Raw genomic sequence first — 24,755 nt, 5'->3', positions numbered from 1 at the left:
TGCTAAGTCACTTCAGTCGTGTCTGACTCTGTGTGACCCCATAGACGGAAGCCCACCAGACTCCCCCGTCCCTGGGATTCTCCAGGCAAGAACACTGGAGTGGGTTGCCATTTCCTTCTCCAATGTGTGAAAGTGAAAAGGGAAAGTGAAGTCGCTCAGTCGTGTCCGACCCCTAGTGACCCCTGTGTTCTGTCATGAAAAAGTTGAGCTTCTAAGTCTGCCTACTGAAAGAGATGGTGAAAACTCCTATAACATCCAGAAGTTGCCTTGCAAGTACTGTTGATGTTTATCCTTGAGCTTCTGTACCTTTGCCATGAAAAGGTGAAGTTCACTTGTTAAACTGTTGGCTGTATGGTTTTTTAATTGTCCCTCTGAAGTGAGTAAACTGTGAACTTACTTCCCAATTTTATGACAGTTAACCTCTGACTCCTCTTAATGATCTTACTGTAATGAGCCCCACCAGAATATTTTAAGTTGAAGTCTCTTATTATGTAAGAGTCTCTGAAAAGACTCCCTCCTTGCAAATAAAATAGATGCACATAGAATAATTTAAAAGTTCTCAGCCTCCAAATCCTCAACAAGTTACCTAGGTAGGAATAAGGGGCTCACCCATATCTAACCTTGAATACAAACATTTCCAAGCCCTGCATGACTCAGGATCCAAACGTGATCCACGGCCAGGGCACCCAACCATCAAAGAGTTCTCTGGCTTCTGGGTTCCCTAACTCATACCAACCTTGGGTCCTGGCAGACCTGGGGGTCCGTTCAACCCATCCTTTCCAGGTGGTCCCTGGGCAGAGAGGGAAAAAACAGACCAACGTAAAAGGCATGGTTAGGGCAGCACTGCACTGAATTGCTTCCAGCCAGGAGCAGATTCTGCAGCCAGAAGCTGGTCGGTGTGGTGCTTGAGACACACAGGACCATTCCTGGGTGCCAGCTCTCTGGAGGGGCTGTCACTGCTGTAAACTGTTAGTGGTGAAACCGTGTGGATGGGTGTTCAGGAACATCTGTGGATGACAGCTAACCGTGTGCTCTAGGCTTGGACGGCTTCCACTGAGAGTGGACATCACAACTATGATTTACGTCCAGAGTCTTCGCTGTGGCACCCGGAGCTCGACAGGGCCAAGCATACCAGCGTCCAGCCATCACATCTCAGCATCCTGGGGCCTCCACCTACAGCCGCCTGTGGATCCAGGGCCCAGTGACAGGCGGACAACTGCCCGCGCTGCCCAGTCTGACTTTTCCCTCTGTCACCCTTTCTCCAATGCCCTGAGCCCCCATCAGTGGTGTGGGTTCCACTGGCTTCCCGTAGCCATGCCTTTGCCCACCCGCTGGCCCCACCAGAGAAGCAGCAGTAAGGAAATTCCTTCTGGACGAGCAGGGGCCCCCTGAGGGCCATCACCTCTGATGCCCATCATGGTCACATGGTCTCAGAGACGCAAGGCCACTCTAACACCCTGCCCTGAAGAGCTGCCAGCCAAGAGGCAGGAGACCCCCAGCTTGAATCTGCACCCTGCTTGTGCAGACGTTAAGGTTTGATGACCTCCACCCTCAGGACCTAAAAGGATCGAGAAGGCCTGGCTTGGATCCTGCTGACCGGGAAAGAGGAAACCCTAGGCAGAGAGACAGGGCCACCCTGCCGCATCCCAGACCGAGCCTCGTGTCTCCGCGCCCCCCCGGTGGTGTCCCCACAGACGAGAAGCCACACTTCAAACAGCCAAGGGCTGTCGACTGTGCCTCGGGGTTACAGAGCACAGGCAGTGGCCTGAGGAGTGGGTGCCTTGATCCGCAGCCTGGCTGGGGGCCCTCGGGGCATGGCCCCTGGAGACAGCACATGGCTGGCACCACGGAAGGGAGGAGGAGGAGGCCAGGTGCTAGGACCTCGGTCCCCCCCAACAGGGAAGGAAGGACACGGAGTGTCACCCACTGGGAAGCAGCCTGGGTGGCCAGCGGAAGGGCCAGCCCCTCCCACAAGGAAGGACAGGAAAGGGGAGAGCGGGGAGGGGTACCCTGGTCACTCACCGCCTGCCCGGGGGGCCCAGGCTTTCCCGGGAAGCCGATCTCTCCAGGCAGACCCTGTCAAGGGGAACCACGGGGGAACCATTAGTCTGACCTCTTCCGAGCATCGGCTCCCTTCTCCCAGCACCTTTGCTGGCAGGAGCCTGTATCTTTAGCTCTGACGAGGGCACCCTGGGTGGACACCCCTCGGGGGCATTTTGCCATCCGTGGTGTGGGCCACGGTGAACTGAGGAGTCGACACGCCTCCCAGGCTGGCCAGAGTGGGGCTGGGCTGGGCTGCAGTCAGGGCCACCAGCACCTTCACTCCCCGCTGGCGGGATGGCTGGAACCTCCTGTCTCTGCCCCTCACCATCGGCTCTGCCCACAGGAACCTTCCCAGCTGCTCCTGAACTGGGGGAGGGGAGCCAACCCACACACTGCTGAAAGACCCCGGGAAGGGTGACCCCACACTTCCTGCACACTTCTCTAGGAGCGGCCATGAAAATGCTGTATGAGCTCAGGAGCTATGTCCAGTCTAAGGGGCTCCAGAGCTATGAGTTCAGGAGCTATGTCCAGTCTAAGGGGCTCCGGAGTTTTATGAGTTCAGGAGCTATGTCCAGTCTAAGGGGCTCCGGAGCTGTATGAGTTCAGGAGCTATGTCCAGTCTAAGGGGCTCCGGAGCTATGAGTTCAGGAGCTATGTCCAGTCTAAGGGGCTCCGGAGCTATGAGTTCAGGAGCTATGTCCATCTAAGGGGCTCCGGAGCTATGAGTTCAGGAGCTATGTCCAGTCTAAGGGGCTCCGGAGCTGTATGAGTTCAGGAGCTATGTCCAGTCTAAGGGGCTCCGGAGCTATGAGTTCAGGAGCTATGTCCAGTCTAAGGGGCTCCGGAGCTATGAGTTCAGGAGCTATGTCCATCTAAGGGGCTCCGGAGCTATGAGTTCAGGAGCTATGTCCAGTCTAAGGGGCTCCGGAGCTGTATGAGTTCAGGAGCTATGTCCAGTCTAAGGGGCTCCGGAGCTATGAGTTCAGGAGCTATGTCCAGTCTAAGGGGCTCCGGAGCTATGAGTTCAGGAGCTATGTCCATCTAAGGGGCTCCGGAGCTATGAGTTCAGGAGCTATGTCCAGTCTAAGGGGCTCCAGAGCTGGCTGTGGGCAGGGCCCTCCTCGTTCATGCCTTTGCTCTGCTCTTGGACAAAGAACCAATGGACGGCTCCACACGACGATGTCCCTGGCTCCCGGGGCCATGAAACCTCCATCTAAGTGCCCTCGGAAGATAAAGTCAAAACCAAGCTCACCGGGGGGCCTCCGGGTCCAGGGGGGCCTGGGACGCCAGGTGGTCCTGTGGGGCCCTGTAAAGAAAGAGGGGGGCTTGGGTGACAAACGTGCGTGGAGCAGCCTCCTGGTGGCACTATCCTTCGAGAGAGGAGAGGAATGGGGAATCAAGCGATGGGCATAGGGGTGGGGCTGCAGTTTTATTGAAATACCTTTTTTTTTTTTTTTAACAAAAAGGAACAAAAGCAGAAAGAAAAGATCCGAAGTAAAACTTGCACCATGATAACATCTGTGTTATCTGGGTGATGAGCATATAACTGGCGCAGTATCTGTTCTGATATTTATGGAAAATATTTGCACATTTAAAATAAATGTCTGTGTGTGAATACACACACACGGAGTTAACCCATTAACCAAATTCCCTAGAACAGCGGTTCCCAAGCATTATTCAGCATCGGATCACCTGGGGTTAATAGAGAGTTCTGTTAAACGGCAGCCCTCACCACGACACACGTGCTAGGAGACGCACCTCTGGCTTTTGTCCCGGCGTCTCTCCACACATGCCCTCCCTCCCGTCTCCCTGCTCAGAAGGGCGTCTCTATCTTCCTGAAACGTTCTGCAATCACGGCGTCCCCCACGCTGAAGGCCAGTGTGACGGTGCTCACCCGACTCTCACGCCCTTGAAGGCAGAGCACCCCCTTGTCCCCCCTGCACCTCTGCTCACACAGCGACAAGCCCAGGGCTTGCAACACAGCAGATGTTCAGTCAATGTTGGAAGCCAACTTGATTGCCAACAGCTGGGGAGAGGGCGGTGCACTCCGAGAAGAGCGTCCCATCCCCACTAGAGGGCGGTAAACACTAAAAAATGGCCACGGTTGCCGCTGCTGCGGAAGCTTCCCTTTCCTCCCGCTGGGGGCACTGCTGAGCCAACGACGGGCCGCGAAGAAGACCTGAACGGAACAGAACCTTGCGCTTGGCACCCGGACCTGGTTTTCTGCGTGGCTCGCCGAGTGCTGGCGAGTCTTTGGGGGGTAGCGTCTACTTTTACTGGGAGACATCTGCTTGGACCTGGAGCAACTGAGTGGCCAGGCGGCGCTGGACGGGGGACTGGGCAGGTACTCATGCAGGGTCCCTCGAAGGGATGGGCGATGGAGGCACCAAAAGTGGCTGGTGACCTCACTCCTCTCCACTCACGTCTGCTCCAGCTCAGCTCTGCTCACCTCCGGGCAAAGCAGCAGTCCTGCAGGTGGCACTCCCAGGACCCACACCTCCCTGACCGCTGAGGTTCTCACAGTGACCTCTGCCCCGCAGAGCTCATCGGAGGCCCCTTCCCACCATGCGCAGCTCTCCCTCCAATGGCAAACCGGACACACACGGCTTCCATCCCTCCTGTGATGCAACATGCCCTGGAGTACGCTGGCCTCTTTCCAAGTAGCCGCTCCAGGAAGCGGGCCTCCCGACCAGCTCCTTAGTCTGGACTCGTCCCCGCTTCCTCCTCCCTGTCCTGCAGAAGCCCGTGTGCTGCCGACTGTTTGCCTCAGTCTCAGAGCCTGTGCAAGCGGACAGATTTTTGGTGACCCTCTACTATAAATTAATGGAGATGGCAAGGGCAACCCACTCCAGGAATTCTTGCCTGGAGAACCCCGTGAACGGAGGAGCCTGGCAGGCACCCTGGGGGTCTCAAAGAGTTGGACATGACTGAGCAACTAGAAATTAAACCTCCTTATTTGACAATATGGAAAACTGGGGCCCAGAGAGGGTAAGGGCCCCACCTGAGATCACACAGCCCTCACATGCAGTGGATCCTGAAAGGTTCATCTGCCACAGAACCACCTGGAAAGCTCGTTGTAAAAACAGGTTACCAGGTCCCCTGTTTGGAGAAGGAAATGGCAACCCACTCCAGTGTTCTTGCCTGGAGAATCCCAGGGACGGGGGAGCCTGGTGGGCTGCCATCTATGGGGTCGCACAGAGTCGGACACTACTGAAGTGACTTAGCATAGCATAGCATAGCATAGGTCCCCTGTTGGCACTCTTAGAAGCTGGTGGGGGACTGGGATGACGGAGAGAAAACAAACATGGAGCAAGCGAAGGGACCGTTCTGGGGACTGGAAGCCCTGGTGATGAAATCATTGTACCTGGACCTGAGGGGCCATCCTGGCTGGGGCTGGTCAAGGAAGGCCCTGCAGGAGGGGCCACATCTAAGCTGAGAGCTGAGGAAGTCCAGAGAAGGAAGAACACTAGGTTCAGGGGCTTGAGAACAGGCAGACCTCCGTGTGTTGCCAGGACGGACGGTCAGTGTGAAGGAGTGGAATGGGGGTGTGGGGTGGGAGACAGGGCTCCGGGAAGCGGGGGAGCTGCTGGGAAGTGCCCGGGGACCTGGCTTTAGCAGTGGAGAAGCAAGACAAGAGCCGGTCTGACTTGGCTGTAATAGCATTTGGAAGGAGAAGCTGACGAAACTCGATAGCAGGTCGGGTGTGTGGAGTGAAGGGGCAAGAAGGGACCGGGGTCACCAGAACGAACGGATCCATGATGGCCCTGCGCTACGGTGGGGATGCAGCGGGGTGAGTGTCCGGGTGGAGTGGACTCCGGCTGAGTGTTTTCGGTGAGTGTTTGAGGCACCGGGCGGAGGTGCCCGGGAGCTTGGGGAGTGGAGGCTGCAGGATTAAATATAGAGGGAGAGGGTGATGGTAAAAGCAGGAGGGGCCTCATACCATCCGATGAATGAAGGTGTGTGAAACCAGCTCAGCTCACGCTCTTCTCTTTTTATCATCAATGTGAAAATGCTACTCGCTCAGTCGTGCCCGACTCTTTGAGAACCCATGGACTGTAGCCCTCCAGGTTCCTTTGTCCATGGGATTCTCTAGGCAAGAATACAGGAGTGAGATGCAATTCTTTTCTCTGGGGGATCGTCCTGACCCAGGGATAAAACCCCAGGTTCTGGGGTTCTATAGAATCTGGACGCAGATTCTTTACCATCTGAGCCACCAGGGAAGCCAAATCTAAATAACCAATTCACCTAATTATTAAAGAGAGTGACAAATTAGCCAATAGATCTAAATGTTAACAACAAAATCACTGTTTTAATTATTAGGAATAAAAACAACTGAGTAATGACTCTATCAATTAACCAACAAGTCTAATTATTATTAATGGGATGTTTCATCCTTCTTGATTCGATGGTGGCTACACACCATCATGCTCAGTGATTACAGTGCTGACGTGTAAATAACCAATTAACCTAATTAGCATTAATGATAGCAGAAAGGCAAATAACTATTCCTAATAACCACCTCATTCCAACCGGAGTAGATTTATGAAACTGGATGGAATCTGAAGATGCATGAAAATTACTTGCATGATTAGCACGTAGTCACACTTCCTGCACAACTTGGAAATGTTTGTGTTCAGAGGTTATTCGTGATCGTGAGTCCTACTCCTCTGGGGTCGGCCCCTCCCCTGGCTGTGTTCCCACCCACTCAAGGGTCTGCCAGCAATGCTGACCTCAATACCTTCGCATAAACAGTCATCCAGACCAGACACAAATTCCCACTTTTCTTAAAAGGCTGCCAGGACACAGGAGCCACCACCTAGAATGTGTATATTGAGTCTAAAACATTCCAGGATGAACGTTTTCATCCTGAAAAAAGAGGCACCAAAAGCATCTTCCAGAAGGCCAGCTGCCGGTGGGGCTTGGCTCACCCTGAGGCTGGCTCTTCCTGTTACAGCAAAGCTAACTAAACTCTAAGCTCCATTTCTGTTGGGGGCTTCCCTACTGGCTCAGATGGTAAAGAATCCGCCTGCAATGCAGGAGACCCTGGTTCGATTCCTGGGTCGGGAAGATCCCCTGGAGGAGGGACTGGCTACCCACTCCAGTATGCTTGCCTGGAGAATCCCACACAGAGAGGAGCCTGGCGAGCTACAGTCCATGGGGGTCGCAGAGTCAAACAGTATTGAGTGACTCACACTTTCATTTTCACTTCTCCATTTCTTTAGATTGGAAATGGGATAAGCCTTCTTTCCTCACAGGTGGCTGTAAAGAACAGACGCAGCTGTGGACTAACACCGGGAGAGCGTCTGACAAGCGCAGAGACTGAACACACGGACCCTCAGCCTTCTTCTCGTCAGACCAGGAAGCCCAGGAACTTACTTTCTGCTGCGATAGAATCAACCCAGATTCTCCAGATCAGCTCAGGGACCCTCCTCTGGGCCCAAGAGGCTGACAACCTGTCCCCCAGAACCGGAGCCCTGACTACGCCTCTCCCAGGTGTAGAGGATCATCCCTCTATTGGCATCTCTCCCTGCCTCCATCACATCTGGCTCCTCTGGGCATGGACAGGGGCTGCGAGATCCCCCTTCCCAGGGCCGCCCCCGCACACAGTGGGGGTTAAGTGAACACCTGCTGAGTGAATCCATGAACAAGTACACAGACGGCAAGCAGGACAAAACCGTGGCCAGGCCCAGGGCAGGCGGGCGTGCGGGTAAGTTAGGAAGAGTGAATTACAGAGCTGGGCAGGGATCCAGCAGGGAAACACTGCTCTTGCAGTGGGCATGGTGGGCTTGAAGGCAGCTTTGCGTCTGTGGGATGGTGGTCCGATGCAGGGAGCTAGGTGGGACCTATCACACACTCTACATCATCTGGTTCTGAACCACTGAGATCCCCGAGTATATCATGGTGCCCCATTTCTGGCAAAATCCCTGCCCTATTTGTGTCTACAGCATCCAGCTCAAGGCCTGGCACTCAGTAAAGATTTTGTTGAAGGGAAAAGGGCTTCAAAACTTAAAAGAAAGAAATATATTTTTCAGGGTAGCCAAGAAAAGTGATAGGGAAAAAAATCTGTAACTTAAAGCATTTTGATGGAGCCATATTTATTGTGAATTTTTTGAAATACACAAGCTTTGCTCGCTGGAAACAATGTCATAAAACAAATGCAAAAACACTCTTTATCTTGCACTACTAACATCAAAATGTCACAATGAGTGTGGAATCTTTAGAAGACCATGAATAGTGGCTGGTTTTATAGCCCCTTATCCTGTGTTACAGCCTGATTGACACGTGAGGGGCTGGAATGAAGCCTGAGATTCGCGTGCGGGGTGCCCGGCACACACTTCATATTCAGAGCCGGAAAAGCCTATTTGGAAGTGTGGTCAGCAGCGTGCCCTGGGTGGGTGTCTACCAGACGTTAAAGTGGCTACCATCACAGAGTCGGGTGTGGAGGAGATGTGGCCAGGAACAAGTGGGCGCCAGAACTGAGCCTTTACTGCAGCGGGGAGCCAGCAGACAAGCCTGCATTGATCCCACCCTCCTGCTGCGGCCACCAAGCCAGAAGAATGGGACAGCACCCCGCCCGGGGCTCCCTGTGCTCTCACTGGGACCCCAGCACCTGGGCCACATCCCCACATCTTCTGCTAAAATCATCACCCTGTTCTGTTTTTATTGGCATTTGCGACAAATGATGAAGCGGAAGTTCATAAGGTAAAGGGACTTGTTCAAGACGCCGCAGCCAGCAAGTGGCCACAGCTGAGACCCTAAGGTCCTAATCTCCGCCTCCCTAACTGTGACTCCGCCCCCAACGCTTCCCGGGAATTTACCAACCCTGGGAAGGCTGGGGCTGGGGGTCGGTGGCAAGCCTTGGTGCAATTAGCAAAGAGACCACAAAGTGGGGTGTGATCACTACCAGTGCTGAGCGCCCTGTTCTGTCCACACTGAAGTGTGTGTGTCGGGAGTGGGGAGAGGGTGTCACGGTGACTCTGAATTTATAGAAAAGGGGGACTGAGAGGGGTCAGGGCCTGGGATAGAGGCAGGGATCTCCTGAACAGCAGGTGACCCCGAGCGAGTCTGTATATTGAGGAGTCGCACCCCTACCAGGCCTGTGAAATGGGGAGGGTGACTTTGAGCCTGCCCACCTGCCAGAGTGGCTGGAGGGGTCCCCGGGGGACCACAGGGGCGGCACACATGAGCCCATGGAGGAGTGGGGAGCTGGACCAGCCTGGGGCCAGGGGGAGGAGGTCTGCCCTCCTCCAGGCCTAATCCCCACCCCCCAGGAGACCAAATAGCCGTTCTCCCAGCACCTGAGGTGGAAGGCAGGGAGGGCGAGGGACCCGCTGCACATTGTCTTTAATGCTCTGACGAGTATTGCTCAGACTCATGCAAGAGTCTGGTAACAACCTGAGAACTGCTACCCTATCATTTCCTTAATCAGAGAAAGCAGTGTGGCTAAGGAAGAGGACTGGAAGACAGTAGTTACCTGCTGCCCCAGCAAGCCAGGGACTCCAGGAGGACCCGCCTCACCTTTCTTTCCCTGAGGACAAAAAGAAGAAGCCAGGATTAACAGGCAGCCTGCGCCCAGAGCCCATCTAATGACATGTCTGGAGGAACCCCCCCGATAACAGACTGTCCGCCTCGAGACACCCTGCAAGGAGGCAGTGTGGGATCAGCGGGGAGTCCGGGGCCAGGGAGCCTCCCCTTTGGACGTCGGCGCTGCAATGTGGATGACGTTGGCAACACATGGCCCCACATTTTAAAAAGTACCGCAAGGTTTACCTGAGAAAAATGCCCTTGTCCTGTCCCCGTGACACTCATTCCCTTTCCTTGACAACAACTAATCCTACCAGATGTTGGTTGATCTTTCCAGAGGCATTTTATGTTTAGGCAAGCTTTGCACAGGCGCGCACACACACACACATGCAAATGTGCCCACACATGCACACAAATTTTCTCCCTCTGTCCCCTTTTTTCTTTAGAAACTATGGCATGACATTCAATCTGCTGATAAACTCCACTTTATTTCTCTTGAGGATTTAACCCAGACTCCTCCTGGGTCAGCGCGTGGGGAGCAGCTCCATTCTTTCTCACAGCTACAGGCCTTTTCAGCACGAGGATGAAAGGCAGTGCATTTCAACTCGGGGCCGGCAGGTCACATGGACCATTTCTGCGCTCCTGCCGCCAGGATCTGTGCTACTCTGCATGACCCTCGGAGTCTACCCGTCTGGACGGGGTGAGGTGCGTGCTGGCGAGTCCTCACAACACACAGCATGCACCCTATCGTACGTGGACGCGGACGACGGAAGGCCTGCCCGTCTGCTTTCTTCCTTACAGTTATCCTCACAAGGTCAAAGCATTGCAACAAGAAACGAAAAGGAAGGCATGACACTGAATCAGAACCACATTCCTCGAGCACCTGCTCTGTGTCAAACCCTCTTCGGGGGTTTCCCATATTTTCCTTGTGTCTCCACTCTGCAGGAATCCCCTCGCTCCGGGATACAGGTGCTCTCAGTCCTACTGGGAGGCATGGACACTGAGGTTCAGAGTCAAGTCTCACCGGTGACCCAGCTAGAACCTGATGAGGTTAAGATCTGGCCCCAGAGCTGTGTGTGAGGGGCCTATACACGTGACTCTTACTTCCCAGGGCACTGACGATGAGATCATCGTGACGAAGCGTCTCTAACAGTCTGCTGGATTACTGAAGCTGGATGACGTCAGCATCTCCCCTCTTCCTTAAATCTGGCCCCTCCCTCTCTGCTCCTGCACACTCGGGTTTGTCCCCACGCACTGCCCACCCCCAGAGGGAAGGTGTCTTTACGAACGTGGACGGTGCCAGCCCAGCCCTGTCACCTGCCCTTTCAGTCTGGTGTCCAGTGGCCCTGCCCCCCGCCCTAAGCCACAGCTCACGTGGGCTGCTTAGCTTGGCCCCAAAGATCCAAAAACTTGGCCCGCCAAGCCACCTCTGTCTGTCGGACCCATGCTCCATCTTAACTTGTCAAAGTCCTACCCTACTCCACTATTTCGTCTTTCATGAAGTCCTAGCGATAATGAGAAATATTGGCAAAATAGGGCAAAAACATATTTGAGACAGATTCCCAGGTGTCATTCAAGAACTCATGAGTTAGAATCAGGGGTGGGGCATGGAGCTTTAAGTAAGAAGCTATGAGAACTCGGCCACTCGCTGTGATCAAAGAGGTCTTTGATCTTTTCTTTTCCCAAGCCCCTTCCTCTGCAATATTGTAAGAAAAAGAGTTCTAAACCTAACAAAGATGAGGACAGGCAAGCCATTTAACTTGCTGAGTCTTAGTTTCTTCATGTGGAAAATTATAACCATTGTAATTATGTGAAAGACAATAATGTGAGGTCGGACCCTGGTGGTCTTCTTGGCTTCCCCTTCCCAGTGGCCATCTTGGCTCCTTCTTCCCCTCTCCATCCCCCGCCAGAGGGAAAAAGTCCCGCCAAACCGCTGAGGAATCTCTGACGTAATAACCCTCTGCTGAGATCTACCCTCCTTCCTGACCTCCAGAGCGACCAACCCGGTCTCGCCACCTCGACTAGCTGACCACTCACAATCTTGCGTTCCCGAGCTTTGCCTTATTTAGGCCTGTCCAGGTTATATGATGTCACTTCCTGCCCCGAAGACATAAAAACCGCACTCTGCCTTTGTTCGGGGCACAACTCCTCGTGGCCATTCTTGCGGTCAGTGGGTTCTGCCCGCGAGCGCACTGCCAATAAAGCCTGTTACTTTCCCTTGGTGCCTGGGTTATTTCCTTACAGCGTGAGATGCCCATTTTCGCGACCTTACAAATAGTAGAAGAAATAATTCAATATTTGAGAAAATGATTTTAAAAGCGTAACAGAACATCATGCAAATGTAATAGACAGTTATGAGGATGAGAAGGAGAGGATGGTGACGCTGATGAAGAAGAAATGCCAATAGCAGAATTCTGGCCTTTTTGAATCCTTAAGTGGGTGAGAGACCACATGTCAAGCAGATCTGGCTTCAAAACCACTACCTCTGACTGCAAAGATTAAATAAGATAATGTCCACAAAGTGCGCAGCACAGGATCTGAAGTACATGGTGCTGATGGTGGAGGTGGTGGTGTGGCGGTGGTCATGATGGTGGCAGTGACTGTGATGGTGGCAAATATGCTGGTGATGCTGGAGATGGTGGGGGTGAGGAGGGTGGTCATGGCAGAGGTGATGGTGGTGGTGATGTGGGAATGATGGTGTTGCTGGAAATGGTGGTGGTGACGACGATACTGCTATTGGTGCTGATGGTAATGATGGTGGTGATGACACTGTTATTGGTGCTGATGGCAATGGTGGTGGTGATGACACTGTTATTGGTGCTGATGGCAATGGTGGTGATAATTCTGTTATTGGTGCTGATGGTAATGATGGTGGTGATGACTCTGTTATTGGTGCTGATGGCAATGGTGGTGGTGATGACACTGTTATTGGTGCTGATGGCAATGGTGGTGATGACACTGTTATTGGTGCTGATGGTAATGATGGTGGTGATGACACTGTTATTGGTGCTGATGGCAATGGCGGTGACGATGATTCTGTTATTGGTGTTGATGGTAAAGTTACTGGTGGAGGCAGCAGCACCAGTGGTGGTGGGCGTAGCAGCAACTCTGCATTCTGGACCTATACTTGGGTGTGGGGATTTGCAAAGTGCTGTTCAGTGCAAGCTATGCATCAATAAAGAACCAGTCATTCACAATAGGCCTGTTCCCTATCATTTTTTCTTCTCTTTTAAATTGCTACCCGACACATTGTTTGGATAAATGTCTGTGGTTTATCGATGACGGCAGAGTTCTCAAGATATTCTGGATGTCTGGATGCTGAGCAAGACCACTATTTCCAAGGCTGCCTGTCTGCCCATGGAAGAAAGAAGTCACTAAATTCAAAAGAGCATCTCCTTCCCAGGCAGGATGTGTTAACACAGCCACGTGAGGGACCATTATCAGATAAAAAGATTGCTTGTGCAAGTGATTCTAATCTGAGCCGTATGGTCCTTTTGCTCAGTTCCTGTTCTCCATGCCTCCAAATGTCAAACATGATTATTTTTCTACTGGTGAGAGCTGAATCCAGGTGCTTAGGGAAAACCTAGAGTGTCCTGAAATAAACCTGGCTCCGTGCCATGACAGGAATCAAACAGTAGCCTGTGATCCAAACAATGCTGTTACCATCTGGTAGGTCAGGGAAAGGCAAGAAAAAAGGCTTTAAAAATTGAAAAGTAAAAACAAATTCAACCCAGTTTGCCACCGACAAAGGACTTCTTGTGCTTCTCTCTCTTAGATCTACCAGAAATTGGAGCTGATGGGCATGACAACATTCGCCACATGAGACCCTTGGCTCCAAGGGCAGCAGTCAGAGATACAAGTGATGGGTGCTCAGTGCATCCGCCGGAATAGGTGCTGCCAGCTACTAAGACATCCAGGTGCTATCAGCTACTAAGAGGTCTGTGACCCCATGGACTGTAGCCTGCTAGGCTTCTCCGTCCATGGAATTCTCTAGGCAAGAATACTGCAGTGGGTTGCCATTCCCTTCTCCAGGGGATCTTTCCCACCCAGGGATCGAACCTGGGTCTCCCGCATTGCGGGCAGATTCTTTACCATCTGAGCCACCAGGGAAGTCCACTAAGAGGCCCCACATCTCTCCAAAGCTTCCACTGAAAGGCCTATTAATGTCCGACTTAGAATTCCGGTGTATATGTGGACATACATACATACACACCCCATCCTAAAGCAAAGGCAGGAATGGTGACCTGAGTTCCAATCCCTGCCTCCTCATTTACAATCTTGTGCTTCTGGGTAATCTGATCTACACCTTCAAGTCGTGGTTTCCTCATTTGCAGAATGGGATTGAAACTGCCAGACCTCATAGGATCCTTGTGAGAATTAAGTGCAAAACATGTGTTCGAAAAACAAGGGAACAAACAGCTAAATGCCTGCTATGCAATGACTCAACAAACAATACCTCCTTCCTATCTTATACTAGAGTTCTACACATGCATGGATAGATCCTGTTTTTAAAAATTGTTTTTAAAGCAACTGGCACAATCAGACCCACCATAAGACACTTGGGGATCACTCCATCTCTACTAAGAAAGAGAGCGTCACACTTGATAGTGTCACTTCATCAGGTCTCACCTTAAGAGAGGAAAGAAGCCAGAAAATATTGACAAACTGATCAAAGGAACCAAAGAGACTGTCCCCAGCTTGTGGGAGGAGCAGTGACAGAGCCCTGACTGACCCTGACTGAGCAGGGAGGTCATTTAATATTTCTGGTCATTAAATTTCTCACTATCAATCTCAGAGACTCCCTCCACCATGACGAGTCTCCAGTTTAGGCATTTCAAATTTGACACTGTTTAAATGCCTGGCAACATGGAATTCTCTTAAGCAAATCTTCCCCCCACTGCCCTTCTTTTTATCCAAAGAGGAAAGAAGATACCTAGGCTATTTCAGATGGGGCTAGGACCACAGAGCAAGATGAAAGCTAAGTAAAACGTACAGAAAGAACCAAGTTTTCTTCTTTAAAACTGGACATTCTAGACACACAGATGACTAATGGGTACTAAGGCGCTCAACATCCCTAACCATTGGGGAGACACAAATCAAAACCACAATTTAGATGTAACATCACATGTGTTAGAATGGCTATTACCAAAAAGATAAAGAATAACAAGTGCTAGTGAGGGTGTGGAGAAAAGAGAAGCCCAGTGCTGGTGGGACTGTAACTTGGTGCAGCCTCTGTGGAAAACAATATAGAGGTTGCTAAAAAAAAAAAAAGAAGAAGAAGAACCACCAATCCATGATCCAGCAACCCCAATTCTGAGTATTTATCCAAAGGAAATGAAAAACTAACTTGAAAAGACATAGGCACCCTCATGTTCAGTGCAGCATTATTTACAACAGCCAAGACATGAAAGGTCCCTACATGCCCAAGGATGTAACGATGGATAAAGAATAGTGTCATAGTATTACACATGCAATAGAATAGTATCAGAAAAAGACGGAAACCATGCTATTTGCAACAACACAGATGAATCTTGAGGGCACTATGCCAAGTGAAATACATCAGACAGAAAAAGACAAGTACCTTACGATCTCACCTATAATATGGAATCTAAAACAAAACTGAACTCATAGATATAGAGAACAGATCGGTAGTTGTCAGAGGAGAGGGGGTAGGTGGTGGGTGAAATGGGTAAAGGTGGTAGAAGGGATAAAAAAAGAGCTGGAATTCTCAGTGGAAGGTCAGAACCCCGGCGACCAGATGGCGAGTCCTGGGCCCTGTTCTGCCCACTCCACCTGGGTGTGTCAGCCGCCCACCTGCAGCACTCACGCGTGACCTATGAAAGGCACGAGCCTTTCACTCGTGCAACCCTAATTGTGTCTGATGCTCACTAACGACATTATGTTGTTGTTGAGTTGCTACGTCGTGTCCAACTCTTTGTGACCCCATGAATTGCAACCTGTCAGGATCCCCTGTCCTCCACTATCTCCAGGAGTTTGCTCCGATTCATGTCCATTGCATCGGTGATGCCAGCCAACCACCTGATTCTCTGCCACCCCCTTCTCCTCCTGCCCTCACTCTTTCCCAGCATAAGACTCTTTTCAAATGAGGTGGCTCTTCACATCAGGAGGCCAAAGTGTTGGAGTTTCAGCTTCAGCATCAGGCCTTTCAACGAATATTCAGGATTGATCTCCTTTAGGATGGACTGGTTGGATCTCCTTGAAGTCCAAGGGACTCTCAAGAGTCTTCTCCAACACCACAGTTCAAAAGCATCAATTCCTGAGCACTCAGCCTTCTTTACAGTCCAACTCTCATATCCATACATGACTACTGAAAAAATCATAGCTTTGACTAGATGGACCTTTGTCGGCAAGGTGATGTCTCTGCTTTTTAATACACAGTCTAGGTTGGTCATAGCGTTCTTTCCTAGGAGCAAGCATCTATAATTTCATCTTATGATGACATTATACATTTAGGCATATTTTATGAACTTACAGATGCTTTTGTTTTCACATATATATATAATTTTATAAGTGTGAGGCACTCCTCTAAGTGCTACAAATACAAAAATAATGTTCTCACAGACTTATATTTTAGTGAAGAAAAACAAAAATAAATGGATTCTCAAATAAGAAAAATACAAGTTCTCTACAGCAAATTAAAATAGGCTGGTGTGAGAGTGACAGGATGTCTATTTTGGGATGGATGATTAGGGCACAAGAGAATATTCTTGGGGGAAAACTTAGCCTCGTGGAAGCTCTTGTGTGTACAACTGCCTCAGTGGCCTGGAGCCAGGCTGCCTCCACTCTGGAACGTTCTGGGCTCAGATGCTCTGCAGTGCTGCTGCCAACTCGAGCTAAGAGCGCTCCCCTGACCACCCTCTCCCCAGTGCCTCGCTTGGATGAGCGCGAGGAAATCAGAACCTCAGACAGGCTTGAGCACCTTCTTTTTCTTTTTCTGACAGCATAGTATTCTTTATTAAAATATCAAGGTCCGCTAACTTAGAAAACATAACATTCAAAAGAGGATATCTGTTCTGATCCACAAAAAAGAGAAAAGTCTCTAAGTACACTTGATCTATGTATTCATCACTGTTTTTCACAGTCTGCTCTAATTGCCAATCTTATTTCTTTGTTTTTTAAACACAGGATAATTGTCTTAAAATGTTGTGGTGGTCTTTGCTGTACATTAATGCAGATCAGGCATAACTCTGTATATAATTTATATATGTATAAATACAAATTTATAAGTATAAGCTTATTTTTGTAAATTTATAAAAACATATACACATAACCTTTGGAGCCGCCCTCTCCTCCCACCCCGCCTCTCTGGGTCATCACAGGGTGCAGGCTGGGCTCCCGATGTCATCAGGGAGCTGTGGTAACAGCATCCTGCTAGTCTCCTTTACACATGCCAGTGTGCTCATGTGCGTGCTGCTCTCTCCACGTGTCCTGGGACTGATAAGCCTATCCACAGAGAGGAAATGCAGACCTAGACCTGGAGAACGGACGTGTGCACACAGCTGGAGAAGCAGAGGATGGGACAGACTGAGTGCCTCCTCTACCTCCGTCTAAGGCAGGAACCCAGCCACGCAGTGAGTGCCCAAGCCCCCTCCTCTGCCGGCGGGGGGCAGCGGGAGGAGACCAGGGTGGAGACGCGGATGGGGAAGGGGGTGCCCAGCTCTGACCTCCCCTCCCTTTCACGCTCTCATTGTGGAGAAACAGCAGCTTTGTCCGAAAGGAATGTGTTTGCCTCGTCGGGGGATGATGCTGTCTGCCTGTCGCTAATCTCTAAAGTAAAGGGCCTGGATCCCTTTCCTCAAGCCACGGTTTAGTCTCAGGGTCTCAGTTCCCAGGTCCCTGGGCTCAGCACTGTCTCGTCTTTTCCCCCATCGAGGCCTGAGACTGACACTGGAAGCTCTTTAGAGCAACGTTTCAATGGACGCTGATGAGGCAGGTCCGCGCAAGGGGAGGGATGAGGTTGTGAGTGAGTCATCACCTGTCTCAGGCCCCCCTGACTCAGCCAGAGGCGGCAGAACAGGAGGCCGCCTCCAGTCACACTGACCTCAGCCCCTGTCTCTCCCGTGCGTCCACAGGAAAGGCCGCCGCCGAGCAGCACCCACAGGAGGGAAAAGCTCGAGTCAGGGCCGGGGTCCCCAAGAACATGCGTGGTCATCACCCCCTGCTCACTCGCGGGTGCAGGACGAGACAGGCGCCCTCCTGTGGGCCCCTGGCAGATGCTCTATTAACACTCTCGCCACCCTGCCCTGTGACTCCAAGAGAATGCAACCATGACTAGAGATGATCGTGCTAAGTGAAGGAAGCCAGAGAAGGACAAGCCCCACTTCATGTCATTTATACGTGGAATCTAAAACATGACACAAATAAAGCAGCTACAAAACAAACTCACGTTAGACATTTAGAACAGACTTGTGATTGCCAAGGGGTGGGGGGAGGGGTGGAGTAAAAGTCTGGGATTAGCAGATGCAAACTGCTAAGAAACATACAGGATGGATAAACAGCAAGGCCCTCCCGTATAGCACAGGGACCTATACCCAACGGCCTGGGATAAGCCATAATGGAAAAGAATATTAACAAAGAATGCATATATGTGTATGTTTGAGTCACTTTGCTGTATAGCAGAAACTAACACAACATTGTGTATCAACTGGACTTGAATAGAATAATTTTTTTTAAAAACCGTGATGCTACAAGATTAGAGCCAGAGGTCAGGAAATGTGAGCTGAGTGTTCACTCTAGGCGAGGTCCCCTGCTGGGAACTGAGGACCCAGAGCTGAGGGTCAGCCCGAGCCTCTGGTGGTGGGGGCACCAAGGCGGGCAGCCAGCTCCGGTGTGCCACAACACCCACTATCTTACAACACAGGAGTCAAACCCGTGAGGTGTGCACAATTTGGACAAAAAGAAACGGGGGCTGCATTAGGTTAAATGAAATGCTCCTAAGAAATTATGAGATTGAAAAATACGATTCGTCACTCAACAGTAGCCAAGAGCCTAGGGGCAGACCTCTATTATCTCATGGCCATTCTTTCTTATTCTCTCCTCAAGGCTTAGCTCAAACAACACCTCTTTCAGAAGGCCCTGACTGGCTCCCAGCTTGGGTCAGTACTCTTGGGACTGAGTGTCCCCTGATCACACAGAGATGTGAGTTTCTATGTACACGACTCATGGAAAACCACAGACTCGGCTGCAGGAGATGAGCCAGGACCCAGCTCGAGGCTGAGCACACAGCCCATCCTCAGCCACTGCCAAACTCAGCTAACCCTTCAATTGGCTTCCAGTGTTCATCTCAATCTCATGAGACTGGCACTACCTCCTCTGTGTGAGCAGCTAAAATGGGGGTGGGGGGGGTCGTGTGGTTGAGTTGGGGCACCAGGAAAGAAACACAGTTTACTTACTCGGAGACCTTGCAAACCGGGAGGTCCATCCTTGCCTTCTGGACCCATCAGACCCTTTAGGAGGAAGAGAAAGGGGAAAACAACAGAGATGGATCATGGTAAAGACACAGTACATGCCACAGGATGTACTTTGTCTGGACACTCTCATTGGATAGGAAAATACCACCCCATTCAAATGGGGAACCTGGGAGGTCAGGAGGGGAAAAAAAAAAAAAACCATCTAATTCCATCAAATGTGTAACACTTAAACATGTGCACCTATCTGATGTAATTAAGTGTGACTGACAAGCAAGACGTAGGCACCACCGTTCACTCTAAAGACGAGCACAGGAAGGACCAAGTGCCCGGCCTCGGCGCTCTGCATCAGGTGCACACGAGAGCATCCGGAACCCAAGTGTCTTTAGCTCCAAGCCTGGTGCCTTTGTCACTGTATCTTGCTGGCTGGGCAAGGACCGGCTTGGGTTATCTGACCCTCCATCCATAGTGATCCAAACTGACTGTCTGGATAAATAAATGAAATTGTCTAAGGAAGATCAACTTCCACTAAGCAAGGAAAACTGGCACAGGAAGGGGTCACACCGAACTGACTAAAATCCTGCCGTCTAACCCCTCACTATGTATCTCCTGCCTGATCTCAGACAAGTACACTGGGCGTCCTTGACCCTCAGTCAGCTCATCTTCAAAGTGAGGATAATATACCTTCTACTGAGTGGCCGTGAGGACAAAGTGAGGAATGGGTGCAAAGGCCCTGACACGCACCCGGGTCTCCTGACAGCACCCTGGTTTATACTCACGTGCACAATGAATACGGCACGAAATGTGGATCGGAAAACGAAGCCTTCAGCTCTGAGCCCCTACCGCCAACTTTATCAGTGACCTGGGGCCAACAACTCCCTCTCTGCACTTCAGTTCCCTCATTTCAATAATATGCTGCTGCTGTTCACTCAGTCATGTCCAACTCTTGGCAGCCTTATGGACCGTAGCCTGCGAGCCCCCCTGTCCATGGGATTTCCCAGGCAAGAATACTGGAGTGGGCTGCCATTTCCATCTCCAGGGGATCTTCCCAACCCAGGAATTGAACTTCTGTCTCTTATGTCTCCTGCATTGGCAAGCGGGGGATTCTTTACCCGCTGAGCCACCTGGGAAGCGAGTCTATAGACTCAATAATATGACTGTCATACAAATAGCTATTATTGCCACATTTTGCATAACTATTAAGCGACAGAACTATACTGAGGTTTAAGGTCTTTTCTCTTAAAAACACCATTAAAACGAACATGTGGCTGGACCAACTGTAGTAATCAAAGGTTTAAACATCCCTTTCTCACAAGGATTATTCCAGTGAGATCAGGGCACACTTCAATGAGGGAAGCCCCTGCAGAGGTGAGTTCTCATGAAGCATCAAGAAATGTCTCGCATTTGATCTGCCCAGCTGGTCCTTTATTACATTCAACCAAACATTGATACAACTACCAGAAGCTGTTTCATCTTGGGGAAAGGATGAAAGATGCACGCCTCCTCAATGACTCCCAGCATCCGGGTGCAGAATGCTGTGTGCTGTTTCCACTTAGAGAATGGGCTGTACTTTCTGCTCTCTGGGATTGTTCATCACAAACTCAAAGTTTTCCCTTCTCAACAGAAGCTGCTGAAGCCAGGCTTTCACTCTCATTCAATCTAATGAATACTTAGGGAGCCACTGCTCTTCAGAAGGCCCTGGGCCAGGTGCTGCTGGGCATTCAGAAAAGCCAGAAATAACAACTGATCTCTGTATTGGGCTTAATAAGGCTTCCTAGCGCAGGGTTTCCTACAATCACCCATTTAACTCTCACGGCACATTAATGTAGGAGGTGACATCGATGATGGTGATTTCCAAGTCAGGAAAACAGAAGAGGATAAGACGGGTACAGTGATGTCATCAAGACCCAAAGCTACTCGGTGGATGAACTGGGACATGAAACCAATGCTCTGGGGCTCCTCACCCCAAGTGTCTTCCATGGCCGTAGTGCTCCTGATGAGCTCTATGAAACCAGGTCTCACTTTGATGTCCCTCGTAAATACTTGCTGTGGGTCACTCCTTCACAAGCATGTATTAAGTCCCCACCATGTGGTAAACTATGGATTTGAGAGATGGAGAGATACTGGCGCTGGCCTTAAGAACCTCACCCTCTTTCACCACTGTTCCTCATTCTTCACAAGGTCTTTAGGCAGGCTATTGGCTTTTTGAACTCCTTGCAAGGGAATTTCATCACCCACACCATGTACTGTACTCAATCCCATTCTGTCAAGAGCTTCTAGCCCCGAGACCCTCTTCAGGATCCTGGACAGCTCCACCGAGCTGCAGGGTTGTGGTGTTCCAGTATTTGCAAGAACCGTGGGTTCAGAACCTTCTCCTTGCTCTGGAAAATGGCCTGCAGGAATGACACGAAACACTTGAATCCTCATTGCAAGTGTCAACTCACAATTATTTCTTTTTCACACTCTTCACTAAACTATGAAATCAGTCCATGTGCTTTCATCCCTGTATAGCCTTAAATATTTCATTTGACATAAAGCATGTGACCAAAATGTTTGAGGTTTCTTCCTTCCCTCCCTTCCTCATTTATCAAATCTTACATAAAAGGGAAAACTGCCATTAGTACATCCCAGACCCCAGAATGAGAGATCAAGAAGGCTGTCTTGGAAATACGCAGGCCTGGGCACTGTTACCCTCTTATTCCGTAGTGGGAACTGGGAGGTAGTCACTGTGCTCTGTGCAACTCGGAGGAGGTACTGCTGCACAGTGCACTCAGGGGGGAAAAGAGGATGGGCTGGACTGTCAGATGGATCTGGGTTCAAAGATCAGTCTCGCTTTTTAGCTATGTGACTTTGTGCAAGGTACTTACTTATATCTCTGTGCATATCTTCTTTGGTAAAAAAGAAAACAACTTCATCCCTCCATACTAGGCATACATTTGCCTTCAAGATGTACTACAATACAGATGATCAATACTTGCCAATTACTGCTCTGAGCACACTGTATTACCCATGGGATCTACTTTAAATCTCTCAACAGACTGACGTTGGTGGAGAGATTTGGAAATCAAGTCTCAGAAGGGTTTAAGCAAGGTATCTAAGGTTATAGAGACAGAAGGGACGTTATTCTAACCTGAATTTTTTGATGTGAAGTTTTTCTAATTATACTGGAATTAAACATCTTCTCAATTCTAAAGGAAATCAACCCTGAATGTTCACTGGAAGGACTGATGCTGAAGCTCCAATACTTTGGCCACCTGGTGAGAAGAGCCAACTCATTGGAAAAGACCCTGATGCTAGGAAAGATTGAGGAGCAGGAAGAGGTGACAGAGAATGAGATGGTTTTGGATGGCATCATCAAATCAAAGGACATGAATCTGACCAAACTCTGGGAGATTGTGAAAGACAGGGAAGCCTGGCATGCTGTAGTCCACGGGGTCGCAAAGAGTCAGACATGACTGAGTGACTGAACAACAGCAAAATACATCTTCTAAGTTTCTTCTAGTTTTACCCCAGCAAAAATATACACATTTATCCTAATGAGGAATAGGCTTTATTGTAAATCTAATTATAAATCTGACTTATGAAGTATGTTATCAAAAGGGACCTGATTCAACCACCAACATGTGGAACTGACTGATTCATATTCATTATCCTTAGTATCTGAACTCACATCAGAAATGATCACAGAGTCCCTCTGAATGGCCTCTTTCCAAATGGTTATTCTTAAATTCTTAACAGAGGGAGAACTGAAGTGTTCCAAGCCACTTCAAAGTCGGTATTAATTAGAAACAAGCGAAAAGCAAATGTGCACTGGAAATAATTTCACTGGTGTTGAAGCATCCAATGTTTTTACTCTGTTTTATCTGAAAGGAAGCTAAAACACCAGACCGAGCGCCAGAACCCCAGCCCTGGAGAGTCTGGACCTGGGGACTCTGGAGGCAGGCTGCCTGGCCGCGACTCCAGGTCCAAACCTGCTCACGCCTGACTCGCGCCCGGTGATCTCAGCCCGCAAGGCCCAGTGTCTCTTGTGCTAGATGCTGACAACAGCCCGACGGGAGGAGCCTCTGAAATAACCCTGCACTCGTCAGCGAGAATGGCCGTGATTGAAGACCTAGAGGTGTTCAGAGTGGACCCCAGGCTGGGGGGGTGGGGAATGACTTACCGGAGCGCCTGGTGGCCCAGGTGGGCCCTGGTGACCCCGTGGTCCAGGGGCTCCCTGGTAACACAAGCCAAACGCGAATTAGCCATGACGCGCCCTCCTCATGTCCCAGGCCTCCAACCAGGACCCTCTGCTGACTGTCTTCTTCCCGAGTTCCCGGCGGGGACCCAGAGACACTGGTGGGAATCAGCGTTCCTGGTGGACAGTCGATCTGATCCATCTCTGAGGGGCTCCGTCTGAGCTCAGCAAGCAGTCTCACCCTTACACTGGTGGCCTTTCTATCTCTGCCACCACCTGGGGTCCCAGGACAAGAGAACCCACATCCAGCTTACCTGCTCGCCCTTAAGGCCCTCTCTCTGCACCTGGGGGACAAACCAGATGTCAGCAAAGTTGGCGGCCTCTTCTCAATAGTCACCCTCACTCCACTCCACGGCGGGCATCTGCACCGCTGTTTCTGACTTTTCTCTGGTTTTATCCCATTTTCAGTGTGCAAAATCTTCAGAGCCAGCTCGCGTCATCAGAAGAGTTCCACCTCATTCTCAGAGGCAACAACTCTTCCAACTACACAGCCCGATCAGTGTCTGCATCCGGGATTTTAACCTCTAGGGGCTACACCACTTACCACAGAGCCTGGAAGCCCAGGGGGGCCTGCAGGACCCACGGCACCCTGCGGAGAAATGACAGGCATTTCACTACAGGGAACTGTTTTGATGTTGAGCTATAGCCCCAATGACTGTTTCAAATTGTAAAGCAGCCAAGATCTGTCCCAGAAACATTCCTTCAACATGAGTTGAGAGTCACTGTATCATCACCCAAGAACCTCTAGTTTCTAGACTCTTCCAACAAATGCTCCAAATCATACCATGGCCCGTGGACCGTGTCTTCCTACCTCTGCTGCATTCATCACAATAAGCAACGAAAACTCTGCTATCTCCCAATCGGGAGGGGCCAAACACCTCTATAAATGAGGGAGAGGTTGGAATTTAATTTTAATAAATAAATTGTGCATTTTTAACACACACACACACGCAGCAGTGGGAAAGAGTTGTCACCTAGATCCAAACTTTAAGAACCAACCCCTCCTAGTGACTTGAAATAAACTACTTATTTTAGGATCTAGCATCTTCGGTGTCAAGAAACTGCAAGAATACATTAAAATCCTGACACCAGGATAAACAGCAATATAAATCTCAACTCTAAAAATATTCAGACAGAGAGAGAACAATTAGGCAAGAACTGAAGTTCAAGTGAGCAAGTCTGGAAGAGATCAACCTTCTCCAGCCACCACTGCTAAAGAGAGGCTTTCTCAGCCCACAGGTGTCTTATTTATTTATAACTACACCCTGTTTCTGGAAGGAGTCGGAGCAGTCTTTTGCTTTTCCTTTATTTTCAGCATGTGCTGGGAAGGTGTCTGAGTCGGGCAGTGACCGTGACCTGCGCTCTGAAGTGTGACACTGAGCACAAGCGACGCATCTCTGGTCCAGCCCTCTTTGCTTTAGCCGGATTCCCCCTGCTGCCCCGTCTCTCTCCTGGCTGTTCACAGACCCACAGTCTGATGTCTTTCTTAAGGGCCTAATCATCTGAAAGAAACACTCTTGTAC

At 50.3% G+C, this 24,755-nt stretch overlaps 1 protein-coding gene across 1 annotated transcript in view; it reads right to left on the bottom strand.

The window, feature by feature from the left end:
• The window catches only part of COL22A1 (collagen type XXII alpha 1 chain), a 210,104-nt gene that overhangs the window by 107,669 nt on the left and 77,680 nt on the right, over positions 1–24,755 (bottom strand). Inside the window, exons 18-25 of the mRNA XM_055432494.2 lie at positions 23,777–23,821; positions 23,487–23,516; positions 23,158–23,211; positions 18,981–19,034; positions 9,518–9,571; positions 3,296–3,349; positions 2,023–2,076; positions 737–790 (exon numbers count right to left, since the gene is read on the bottom strand). Coding sequence (XP_055288469.2) covers positions 737–790; positions 2,023–2,076; positions 3,296–3,349; positions 9,518–9,571; positions 18,981–19,034; positions 23,158–23,211; positions 23,487–23,516; positions 23,777–23,821 — 399 coding nt within the window. The remainder of the gene's footprint in view (positions 1–736; positions 791–2,022; positions 2,077–3,295; positions 3,350–9,517; positions 9,572–18,980; positions 19,035–23,157; positions 23,212–23,486; positions 23,517–23,776; positions 23,822–24,755) is intronic.

Source organism: Moschus berezovskii, chromosome 16, assembly GCF_049115385.1.
Source record: "Moschus berezovskii isolate FMDL1 chromosome 16, NW_MosBer_1.0, whole genome shotgun sequence".
NCBI lineage: Eukaryota > Metazoa > Chordata > Mammalia > Artiodactyla > Moschidae > Moschus > Moschus berezovskii.
Note: the sequence above shows the minus strand (reverse complement) of the source record. Positions and strands in the feature narration are given on the sequence as shown.